The 12,065-nt window shown below is 38.6% G+C and overlaps 1 protein-coding gene across 10 annotated transcripts in view; it reads left to right on the top strand.

Annotated features, from left to right (window-relative positions):
- SAP130 (Sin3A associated protein 130) overlaps positions 1-12,065 on the top strand; it is a 97,101-nt gene that overhangs the window by 10,748 nt on the left and 74,288 nt on the right. For 8 of the 10 annotated variants that reach the window (XM_028508622.2, XM_028508623.1, XM_028508626.2 and 5 more), the window contains 4 exons: positions 6,171-6,403; positions 7,123-7,281; positions 9,263-9,374; positions 10,555-10,679. In XM_028508622.2, the coding sequence (XP_028364423.1) occupies positions 6,171-6,403; positions 7,123-7,281; positions 9,263-9,374; positions 10,555-10,679 (629 nt within the window). The remainder of the gene's footprint in view (positions 1-6,170; positions 6,404-7,122; positions 7,282-9,262; positions 9,375-10,554; positions 10,680-12,065) is intronic. The other 2 variants (XM_028508628.2, XM_036023720.1) reach the window with 1 other exon arrangement.

Raw genomic sequence — 12,065 nt, 5'->3', positions numbered from 1 at the left:
CTTTTAGACTTCTTTTGTCTGAGAAGCTTCTTATTTGGCCTTCTATCTTAATTGAGAGCCTTGCTGGGTAAAGTAGTCGTGGTTGCAGGCCTCTGGTTCTCATTACTTGGATTATTTCTTGCCATTCTCTTCTGGCTTGGAGTGTTTCCATTGAGAAGTCAGCTGTTAGCCTTATTGGGGCCCCCTTGTATGTTACTTCCTTCTTCTCCCTTGCTGCCTTTAAGATTCTCTCTTTGTCTTGACATTTTGCCATTTTAATTATGATGTGTCTTGAGGTGGGCCTCCTTGGGTTCCTCTTGATTGGGACTCTCTGTGTTTCCTGTATTTGTGTGACTTTTTGTCTCATCAAATTAGGGAAGTTTTCCATCATCACTTGTTCAACTAGGTTTTCTATCCCTTGTTCTTCTTCTCCTTCTGGTATCCCTATTATACGGATATTATTACGTTTCATATTGTCTTGCATTTCTCTTAATCCCTCTTCATTCTTTCTGAGCCTCTTTTCCCTTTCTTGCTCTTTCTGGGTGTTTTCTTCTATTTTGTCCTCTAGCTCGCTGATCCGATCTTCTGCTTCATCGATCCTGCTTTTCATTCCTTCTACTGTGTTCTTCATTTCAGAGATTGTATTCTTCATTTCCTCTTGGCCCTTGTTGAGAGTTTCTATTTCCTTTTTTATGCTGATGTAGTTTTCATTGAGTTCATTGTAGCTTCCCTGTCGTTTCTCGTAGCTCATTGTGAGCTCATTGAGCTTCCTGACAATCACTGCTTTGAATTCAATATCTGATAGTTGAATTGCCTCTGTTTCATTTAGCATTCTTTTTGAGGCTTCCTCCTTTCCTTTCATTTGGGGAGTATTTCTTTGTCTTCCCATTGTTTGTGAGACTCTTCTTGTTCACCTCAGCTTCTTATATTGATCTGTTCTGGCTCCCTGGGTTTATGATGTGAACTTCTTTAGTAGAGTAGCAGTGAGTTTCAGTGGTGCTGTTTCCTTGACCCCCCAAGCTCGCTGGTCTTGGGCTGTTGTTTAAGTTGGCTTTGTGTTTGCCTTTGGGTTTTGATTGTTGTTGAGTCTTTCTTTGGTGGTTCCTTCCCGCCAGCTGGTTAAATGTGGGTCCCTCTGTCCACCACCTTCTGTATTTTGTTGTGCTGGTGAGGGCAGGTTGTGTTGAGGCTGGTTCTTCTGTGTGTACAAGGTTTAAAGAAATCTTGTTCAGTTGTTTGTATTGGGTACTGTCTCTACTGTTTAGTTGTATTTCCAGATAAGCCCTGGTTTGAGGTTTGTGTGGTTACTACTCCCTCCTTCACCTTCTTCTGCTGTTATCTGTTAGTGGTTCCTTAGTTGTTGGGTTTCCTCTTCCAGTGGGTATCCTGGTGTTCACCTCCTCCACCTTGATGCAGCACTCCTCCTAGGATCCGTTCCCTGTTCTTTCGGTTCTGCCACAATCCTTGGTCCTCCGTTCTCAAAAATGGTGAAATATGTTGGTTGCTTGCCTTTCCACTCCAAAGATCGGTCAGGACTCTCTCCCCTGAGCAGAGGAAAACCAAATCTGCTCCTTCCTACTCCGACGCCATCGTAGATCCCCCTGTTGTTGTTGTTTTAACATAATCAGTTTTACTAAAGGGAGCTATAGATTCAAAGAAATTCTAATCAGAATCCCATCAGGCTCTTGTAAAAATTGACAGCCTGAATCTAAAATTAATGTGGAAACCAAAGGACCTGGACTAGCTAAAGCAGTTTTGACCAAAAAAAAAAAAAAAAAAAGAAAGAAATTTAGAGGACTCTGCTGCCTTACTTCAAGACTTGCTATAAAACTACATTAATCAAGACAGTGTGATTTTGGCCTAAGTATAGAAATATAGATAATTGGAACAAAGTAGAGGATCCAGAAATAGACCCACACATAATGACCAATTTATTGTTGACAAAAGTATATAGGTAATTCACTAGGGAACTGATAGTCTTTTCTACAAAATAGTGCTAGAACATGAGGATATCCATATAGAAAAAAATGAACCTTCATCATACATAACAGTTAACTCAAAATGTATCATCATAGGCCTAACATAAAAATTGAAACTTCTAAAACAAAAAATTGGAGAGGGCTGGGGTGGTGGGGAGGGGTTGGGGGAAAAGGCAGAAAACTGTACTTGAATAACAATTAAAAAAATGTTAAAAAACATTGCAGAAACAGTTGGCAACCTTAGAGAAAACAAAAGGTGCCTAACTCACAAAACATAGGAATTACAAAGAAGCACTGATACATTAAAAATTACTGCTTGTCAAGACAGCATTAAAAAATAAAGAGGCAGCCCTGGCTGGTGTGCTTAGTGCGTTGAGTGCCAGCCTGCAAACCAATGGGTCACTGGTTCGATTCTCAGTCAGGGCACATGCTTGGGTTATAGGCCATTTCCCAAGTAGGGGATGTGTAAGAGGCAACCACACATGGATGTTTCTCTCCATCTCTTTCTCCTTCCCCTCTTCCTATAAATATAAATAAGGAAAATCTTTTAAAAACTAAAAATAAAAAAAATAGAAAGGCAGGTCACAGACTAAGAGAAGTCATTTGTAATAAATGTATCTGCAAAAGACTTATAACCTTTATATATAGAGCAATCTTCTAACTCATTAGTAAAAAGACAGCCTGTTTTGTTTTGTTTTTTTTTGTAATGGGCAAAATATTTGAATAGACACTTCACCAAAGACTCTATTTAAATGTCAAATAAGCACATAAAAGACACTCAACAGAATTAACCCTCAGGGCAGTTCAAATTAAAACCATAGGAAGAAATATTACACATCTACTACTAGAATGACTAAAATTAAAAGACCAACAATACCAAGGTTTGATGTGTCTGTGGAGCAAGTAGAACTCATACATTGTTGGTAGAAATGCAAAATAATCCACAAATTTACCATACAACTCAGTGATCTCATTCATAGGTATTTATCCAAGAAAATGAAAATAAGTCTTATATGCAAAGACTCTTCAGTGTTCATAGAACCATTATTCATAATAGTGAAAAACTGGAAAAAATAGAAGCAGTTTGGTTTATCCATACAATGGAATACTAAGCAATGAAAAACAACAAATTTACCAGTATATACTGCAACATGAATCAACCTCCAGAACATACTAAAAGTCAGATACGAGGGACCACATACTGTATGATTCCATTTATATGAAATTCCAGAAAAGACAAAGCTGTAATGATAGAAAGCAGATCTGTGGTTTGTAAGGAGCAGGTGTGGGAGGAAGGGAATTCACTGTAAAGGGTCATGAATGAACTTGTTAGAGTAAAGGAAAATGACATTCTATATCATGATTGTGGTGTGGTCTGTGTACTCTTAGGAAAATTTAATTTTATGCAAGGACTTGTAGATTTTATGTGTAAATTGAAACTCAGTAAAGCTGATTAAAAAGTGGATGAAAGATATGAACATACGTTTCACAAAGGAAGATATATATGAATAGCTTATGGTCACATAAAAAAGTCCAACATTTCTAATCATCATGGAAATGCTCATTAAAACCACAATGAGATACCCAAGTACACACCACTTAGAATGTCTGTGTATCAAGAATTGGTGAAGATGAGGAGCAACTGAGACTCTATAATACATTGCTGGTGTGAACAAAATATCATACAACTACTTTGAAAAGTATTCTGGCAGTTTTATAAAAAAGTAAACATTTAGCCCTGGCTGGTATGACTTGAATCGAGTGTCACCTTGCAAACCAAAGGGTCACCTCTTCGATTCCCCATCTAGGGCACTTGCCTGTGGTGCAGGTCAGGTCCCCAGTAGTGGGCATGTGAAAGGGAACCACCCATTGATGTTTCTTACCTTCTCTTCCTCCCTTCCCCTCTCTAAAAATGTATAAATAAAATCTTTTTTTAAAAAAAGGAAGGAAGAAAATTAAACATTTACCTAACCATTCTGCTCCTAGGTTGTTGGTGAGAGTATTTGTAATGAAAAAAATTGTGCTCTCTACTCTCAGAGTAGCCATTTTATTGTATATAAATTATAACTCAATAATCTATAGCAGAATATTAAATATACATTAATCTTTTCACCTAGCACTTGTACTTTGGGGACTTCTTTCTTGAGATCATTGAATAAGGACTCAATACGTATGGATATTCATCCCAGAAATTTTGTTAAGCAAAAATTGGGAAATAATGAAAAAACTCATCAATGGTATAAAAAGCAATACCATATCTATGCAGTGGGATTCCATTTAGTGTTTTAAATGATGCAGTATATATTTTGTATCACTCAGCAGTTTTACTCCTAGGGATATATTCAACATAAATGGGTCATATGTTCACTAAAGACTTGTGCAAGAATATTAGTGATATTATTCACAATAGCAAAAACTGAAAACTAGCTAAATGCATATTAACAGTAAAATGAATAATTTTGGTTTATTTATGCTATGGCAAACTATACTGTGTTTGAAAGATTAATAGCTACCTGCAATGATATGGATGAATCTCATACCTGTAAGTGAAAACAACAAGACATAACAGGGGTGTAGCATTTCTTATGAGTCTGTTTATATAAAATTAAAAACTAGACTGTAGTAATCTATAGTATTAGAAGTTGGTGAATGTACTTGGGAAGGCCAGGGACTGGAATCAGGCTGAACAGAGGGTTTCTGGGGAACCAGGAATGTTTTGCTTCTTGACCTGGTTGCTAGTCTCAGTTGTATATAGTTTGCGAAAGTTCATTGAACTATACAATCAACATTTGTGTGCTCATCCTTATGAACGTTTTAGTTAAGTTAAATAAATAAAAGCCCACCCAAATTAAAAATTGAGAAGCATCTGAAGGTTTTACCAAAATATTAACTGCTTGTGCCTTTGGAAGTAGTTTTATTTTCTTTACAGTTTTCCAAATAATTAAAAATTTATTTCATAAATACAATCTTTATGCTCAGAAAAAATGTTAATATTAGTTTGGAAAATGATTGATAAGACTGAAGTAATATTTTTACAAACTTTTCATTACATTAGTTTCTTTTTTAACTTCTTACTTTGTATTTATTTATTTATTTTAGACAGAGGGGTAAGGAGTGATGAGAAAGAGAGGGAGAGAAACATCAATGTATGGTTGCCTCTCATGTGGCCCCCACTGGGGATCTGGCCCGCAACAAGGCATGGGCCCCTGACTAGGAATGAAACCGATGACCCTGTGGTTCTCAGGCTGGCACTCAATCTAGTGAACCACACTAGCAAGGACCTTAATTTTTAAATAAGTTATGAAAAGAGTATACAGTGAAAAGTCTCTCTCCCATCCCTGTCCCCCAGTCCTTCACTTTCTTTCCCTTCAGGCAACCAGGATACTTTTGGAGATATGTTATCCATATATAAATATAAGTATGTATATGTATGTGTGTATTTTATTTACTTTTTCACTGTTATCTACTTTGCTTTTTTTAACCTGTATTTTTCATAATATATGTTACAGATTTTTCAATAAGAGTACCTAAAAGACTTCCTTGTTTTATTTTTATACTTGCGTGATAGTCTGTTGTGGGAATATACCGTAATGTATATAGCCTTTCTGTTGATGGACATGTAGGTTTTTTCAGTTTCTTTACTAGTATAAAAATGCTGAAACAGATACCTTGTACATAAGTCATTTTACACATATGCTCTTTATCTATGGTACACACCCTTACAAGTGGAATTGTTGAACCTCAAAGGGTGTGTGCTTTGTAATAATGATAGAAATTGCCTTGTTCACCCTATAAGGATTTGGACTGAAATTGTTCTGAAAAATATGTTCTTGGACTTAAGAACTATACTTAGATTACCTTTTTAATGTTAGGTTTTTATAACTTTTTAAATCTATATTTCAAATGAAATTGTCTTATATCTTGTATTGCACTTTCAATTTGAGCTCATTTTAGATAGTTGTCAGGGCCTTTACTTATAGGAGAGGGAAAGCCACAGTATCTAAGCAGATCCTGCATTTCACAGGTGTGACTCTTGAATTTGATATCCATCAGAGGAATCTAATGCCTAAATTCTCTTTGTTAAGAAAATCTTGCAAGGAAATGGTCAGTTTATTAACTCTGAAACTTAGCTGCAAACGCTACTCTTGTATGTGCTGTTAATTAATATTGGAAGGATATGACATGCTTTTTTACCCTTAATGTCTTCACTAGTCAACGATGAACCTAGTCGGGATGCTGAAGTTACTGCCAGGGAGCACATTGGTTCCAGCAGCTCCCTCCAGCCTCGTGAAGAGAAGCAAGAGCCTGTTGTTGTAAGGCCTTATCCACAGGTGCAGATGTTGTCTACACACCATGCTGTTGCATCGGGCACCCCTGTCACCGTGACAGCCTCACCACATCTGACACCTGCAGTGCCACTCTCATTTTCAGAGGGACTTATGAAGGTAATGGAGAGGTTTAAAATTCACATTGAACCACAGTTAAAGACTGGCTGTTATATTTCTGACGATTTTCATAAAGTCTTAGGCTGTATCCTAGGATCATAGTTTGTTTTGTTTTGATCTATCAGTTCAGCTCTTCTCTGTAATTCAGAGGTCTGCCATTCTGCAGTGCCTCGTCTTATGCTGCTGGGCAGTTGGTAATCACAGGGTCTTTTCTAATAGCTATTTGGCATTGATAAAGTAATGTGCCTGCTAACTCAGTTTTTATCTTGGGGTGGTACTCTTCTCCAAGGTTTTATTTTAGTAGTTTCCTGATTTGGGGGTATTTTCGACTATTGCCTTGTGTATTACCTGTGGTTATATTTCAGTTATTGGGAGTTTTTTTTTTTTTTACTTCTGCCCAAACTTCGGAGAGGCAGCATTGTATAGAAGAATGTTGCCTGTGAGGCATACAGATCTGATCTTTATTCTTAGTTCTAGTTGTTACTGTTTGTGTGGCTTTGAGTAGGTGACTTGGGCTTGTTTTGCATTTTTTCTCATCTGTAAAATGGAAATGGTAATACTTTAATGGAAAAGCTGTGGTGATGAGAGAGAAAACAAATAAGGCTTCTGACATCTTTCCTGGCACTGTCCAGAGTTGGTTTGCATACTTTTAACTTCAGAATAAAATGCATCACTAGTAAAAAGCTATTGCTATGTTTCATGTGGTTTTCTGTTTGCAGCCACCTCCGAAGCCCACCATGCCTAGCCGTCCCATTGCTCCTGCTCCACCTTCTACTTTGTCACTTTCCCCCAAGGTTCCAGGGCAGGTTACCGTTACCATGGAGAGTAGCATCCCTCAAGCTTCAGCCATTCCTGTGGCAACTATCAGTGGACAACAGGTTTTTTTTCTCTCTTAATTTTCAAACTGAGTTGCTGAACTGTTGTTATTTATTGAATGCCAGCAGTACATTAGGCACTGTACTTGTGATCCAACCCATCCTTTGGGGGGGGTGGGGAATCCTACCACTCACCACCTATCAGGCAAATCTCCAAAGATGGAGTTGGGTGAAAAAGAAAGGAATCTTCTATTTAACAATCATATAATTTGAAATAATGGCAAATTTCTGCCTAAAATATCTGGGTAAATAAGAGGAAAGAAAAAGAATATGACATCAAAAACAGCGATTTAAATATTTGTCATTACAACTACTATGTAAGTTCAAGAACTGAAAGTAACATAAGAACAAAAATCTGTTCACAGTGCCAATTCTTATCATGGAGGTCTCTGCCAGCTTAGTTCCAGGTTGCACCAGGAACCTCTTTTCCCACCCCAAAGTATCACAAATGTAGGTGGCTTAGCTGGTCTCTATCACTGTCTAGTTCCAGACATCTTTTGGAGTCTGTGCCTGCAGGTCTTTGCTCAGAGACCCACACTGGCAGCCATTGGTATGCCCCCCAGCCAGTGGGGGAGGGGAAAGAATGAACCACCTTTTTCCTTCCTGGTGTGCTCTATTTAAAAGTCTTCTGTCAGAGCCCTTGCCTGATGTAGCTCAGTGGATTGAGTGTGGGCTGCAAGCCAAAGGGTCGCTGGTTCGATTCCCATTCAGGGATCATGCCTGGGTTGCAGGCCATGTGTCCAGTGGGGGCCACATGAGAGGCAACCACACATTGATATTCTTTCCCTCTCTTTCTCCTTCCTTTCCCCTCTCTCTAAAAGTAAATAAATAAAATCTTTATTAAAAATTAAAAAAAATAAAAGTCTTCTTTCAGAATCCTGTGTGTGCAAAAAGCCAGTGGGAGTGTCCAGTTTTCCAACCAATGAGAGCCAGTGTTTTTGGCTTTGCTCCTCTTCTGGCCGCCATGTTTAGCAAGGGGGCAAAGTCTCCTGTCACACATGTTCTGTACAAGCTCCCTTCTCCAGCCGCCCCTCCCTTCATAGGGAGAGCAAGCTGATTCTAACCTTCAATTTCGCTTTGGGGTTTTCTCCCTGCCCACTGCTTTCTCTTTTAGCAATTTGACCTGATCCCTCTGTTACATACTAAATAAATTAAACCGTCATTCATATCATTCATATATGCAAGTGTAAGACAGTAGATTTGAGAGAGAAGGACAGGAAGTAAAACCAATATGCTCAGTGGTCTTTGTTGTTTAGCCAGTAGGTATTGAGCTTCCACTGTGTGTGAGGAACTATCCTCTGTGTGAGATACAAATCTAGATAAGAAAGTCCATGTCCTTAAGTTGGAGTCCAGTTGTGCTTGGTTATAGGTTCAAAATTCTGGTGGGGCCAAAATTCTGGTTGGAGCATCATCCTGTAAACTGAAAGGTTGTGGGTTTGATTCCCAGTCTGTGTTCATGCCTGGGTTATGGGTTCAGTTGCTGACTGGGGCTGGTACAGGAGCTAACCAATCAATGTTTCCCTCTCACATTGATGTGTCCCTCCCTTCCTCTCTCCTTTAAAAAAAAAAAATCCTTGGATGAGGGGAAGGGGGGAGAAAAAGGGAATGGGTGACTGCAGTGACATGGAAAGGAAATAGTGAGAATAGGAAAAAAATAAGTTTTTGGCCAAGACAGAAAACAAGTAAAAGACTTATATTGAAAATGACAGTACCCGAAAGTGGACAGTCAGTTGTGTCATCTGTTACAGGGATCTAGCAACTAGCTAGTTGATATGTTCCCACAGTCACCATATGCTTGCTGGCACAGATCATCATGCAGTATGCTGTGTAAGAAAGGCAAAATGTCCTTTCCCTTGGGTTATTCACCATCTGAAAGGAACAACCTGACCCACATTTGGAGGCAGCTGACTTGTAGAAGCAGCATCTAAGCACCAGTGGCTAAGACTAAAGCACATAAGACAACATTGCATCCTGTTTGTTGCAGGGCCATCCCAGTAACCTGCATCATATCATGACTACAAACGTACAGATGTCTATTATCCGCAGCAGTGCTCCTGGGCCTCCTCTTCACATTGGAGCTTCTCATTTACCTCGAGGTAAAGACTACACATTTTGTTCAAACTCTTGAGATGCAATGTACGTTTGGTAGAAGATAGAGTTACACAAAATATATCCAGAATCAGCTTATTAATGTTACAGGACAGCAGAAATAAGAGCAGTGTACATTTTTAGCACTGTACAACAAGTTTGCATATATGTGTATAAACTGAAAGCAGTTCAAAGCTCTAGTGTGTCTAAAAATTCTCCTTTTTAATGAGAAACTCCTCAAGACTATGATAGCCTAAACACAGTCTTCATCTAAAAAATTCTTTTTATTGTACTTTTTTCCATTACCATTTATCTCCCCTATCCCTCTTCACCTCCACCTGTTCCCCACTCCACCCCCCCAATCATCACACTGTTCTGCATATCCATGAGTTCTTTCTCTTTTTTGCTTGATCCCTTCTACATCCTAACACCACCCAGAGCTGTCTTCATTTTTAATAAATAAGCTGCAACTATTAATACTCAATACGTTTAAAGTTAAGTGATAATAGCTACTCAAAATGTTTTCACTCACATGGTAGTAAGATAAATTTGTTCTTACAATTAAGTTCTAGTAGGCTATGAGGTATTAAGTTTAACAAGTTTTCTCAACTACTTGGTCAAAAATTGTTACCTTCTAGTGGAGAGTATAAAATCATTGCTTACAAAATTAGATTAACAAATACAAAATCAGGTTTACTTGGTCTTACAGTGAGGTTCACAGACAGAAGGGGTTTGTGTGAGAGGAAAACCATTTTTTATACATACTGAGACATCTTTTGCCTTTTTCACAATGTTGACATTTGCACTGATGGTGCAGAGGCAGTGGTGGTTCAGGTGAGATCTCATTGTCTGGAAGTTAAACTGCTGGAGCCTTGGCCTGAACCAGGGCAGCAACACCACACTGGGCTGTTCATCTTGTGCTTCACTGATACATACTTACAGTTACGAAAACACAAAACAGCTAGTTTTATTGAATGTTTTTGAAGAAGTAGTACAGACTAATAAACTTAATAAGTCTCAACCCTTCAGTGCACGTTTTCTTAATGGTCTATGTGATGAAATTAGGAGATACACAGAAAGTCCACTGAAAACTGACATTGAGTTTTAGAAATTCCGATCATTTTTCCAGGAGATGTAATGAGAACTATTTAAATTTTGTGTGTACTAATGAAAAAATTATTTTTCTAGGTGCAGCTGCTGCTGCTGTGATGTCTAGTTCTAAAGTAACCACAGTCCTGAGACCAACTTCCCAGTTGCCAAATGCTGCTACAGCTCAGCCAGCAGTCCAGCACATCATTCACCAGCCAATCCAGGTACGTCTAGTATTTACTGGACAGTCAGCCCGTAAGAACGAAGTACCTACTCTTAGTCATTCATTCTGATAGGCACTGTGAGAGTCCTGTGACTTCAAGTGACTTTCAGTCTAGTTGCCAAGATCTTGAGAAGGTTGAACTGTACACAGTGTCATATGACCTACTCTAGGCATTTAGAAGAGGTAGTAAGGGAAGGCTTTTTATTAGGATGAGCATGGTAATGGGGATTTGGAGAAAGTGAAGAGGTAGTGAGGGGACCAATACTGTGCACAGTGGCAAGGAAGACAGTGATGGTTATATACAGTGTTTAGTAAAGGCTAGCTTGAACTGAGGGGTTCTAATTTGGACAGAGGTTTATAAACCCCTAAATATTTTATGCACGTATGTATACTTTGAGGACAGTTGATGCCTTTCAACTTTGTTTCAGGTAAATTTCTGGCCTCAGTACTACTGAAGTATAATGTTATTACTTAATGATACTGTGGTGTCTATAAATTCAGAGCTCTTTTTTTTAATATATTTTATTGATTATGCTATTACAGTTGTACCATTTTCCCCCCTTCACTCCCCTCCACCCTGTACCCCCTCTCCCACCCATATTCCCCCCTTTAGTTCATGTCCATGTGTCATACTTATAATTTCTTTAGCTTCTACATTTCCCATACTATTCTTACCCTCCCCCTATCTATTTTCAACCTACATTCTATGCTACTTATTCTCTGTACCTTTTCCCCCTCTCTCCTCCCACTCCCCTGTTGCTAACCCTCCATGTGCCCACCATTTCTGTGGTTCTGTTCCTGTTTTAGTTGTTTACTTAGTTTCTTTTGGTTTTGCTTTAGGTGTGGTTGTTAATAATTGTGAGTTTGCTGTCCTTTTACTATACATGTTTTTTCTTTATCTTCTTTTCTTAGTAAGTCCCTTTAGCATTTCATAAAATAAGGGCTTGGTGATGATGAACTCCTTTAATTTGACCTTATCTGAAAAGCACTTTATCTTCTCTTCCATTCTAAATGAGAGCTTTGCTGGATAGAGCAATCTTGGATGTAGGTCCTTGTCTTTCATGACTTGGAATATTTCTTTCCAGCCCCTTCTTGCCTGTAAGGTCTCTTTTGAGAAATCAGCTGACAGTCTGATGGGAACTCCTTTGTAGGTTACTGTCCCCTTATCTCTTGCTGCATCTAGGATTCTCTCCTTCATTTTTACCTTGGCTAATGTAATTACGATGTGCCTTGGTGTGTTTCTTCTTGGGTCCAACCTCTTTGGGGCTCTCTGAGCTTCCTGGATTTCTTGGAAGTCTATTTCCTTTGCCAGATTGGGGAAGTTCTCCTTTATTATTTGTTCAAATATGTGCTCAATCTGTTGCTTTTCCTCTTCTCCTTCTGGTAC

The sequence above is a fragment of the Phyllostomus discolor genome, chromosome 4 (genome assembly GCF_004126475.2).
Source record: "Phyllostomus discolor isolate MPI-MPIP mPhyDis1 chromosome 4, mPhyDis1.pri.v3, whole genome shotgun sequence".
Lineage (NCBI taxonomy): Eukaryota > Metazoa > Chordata > Mammalia > Chiroptera > Phyllostomidae > Phyllostomus > Phyllostomus discolor.
The sequence above is the reverse complement of the archived record's forward strand: the minus strand, read 5'-3'. Positions and strand labels throughout refer to the sequence as shown.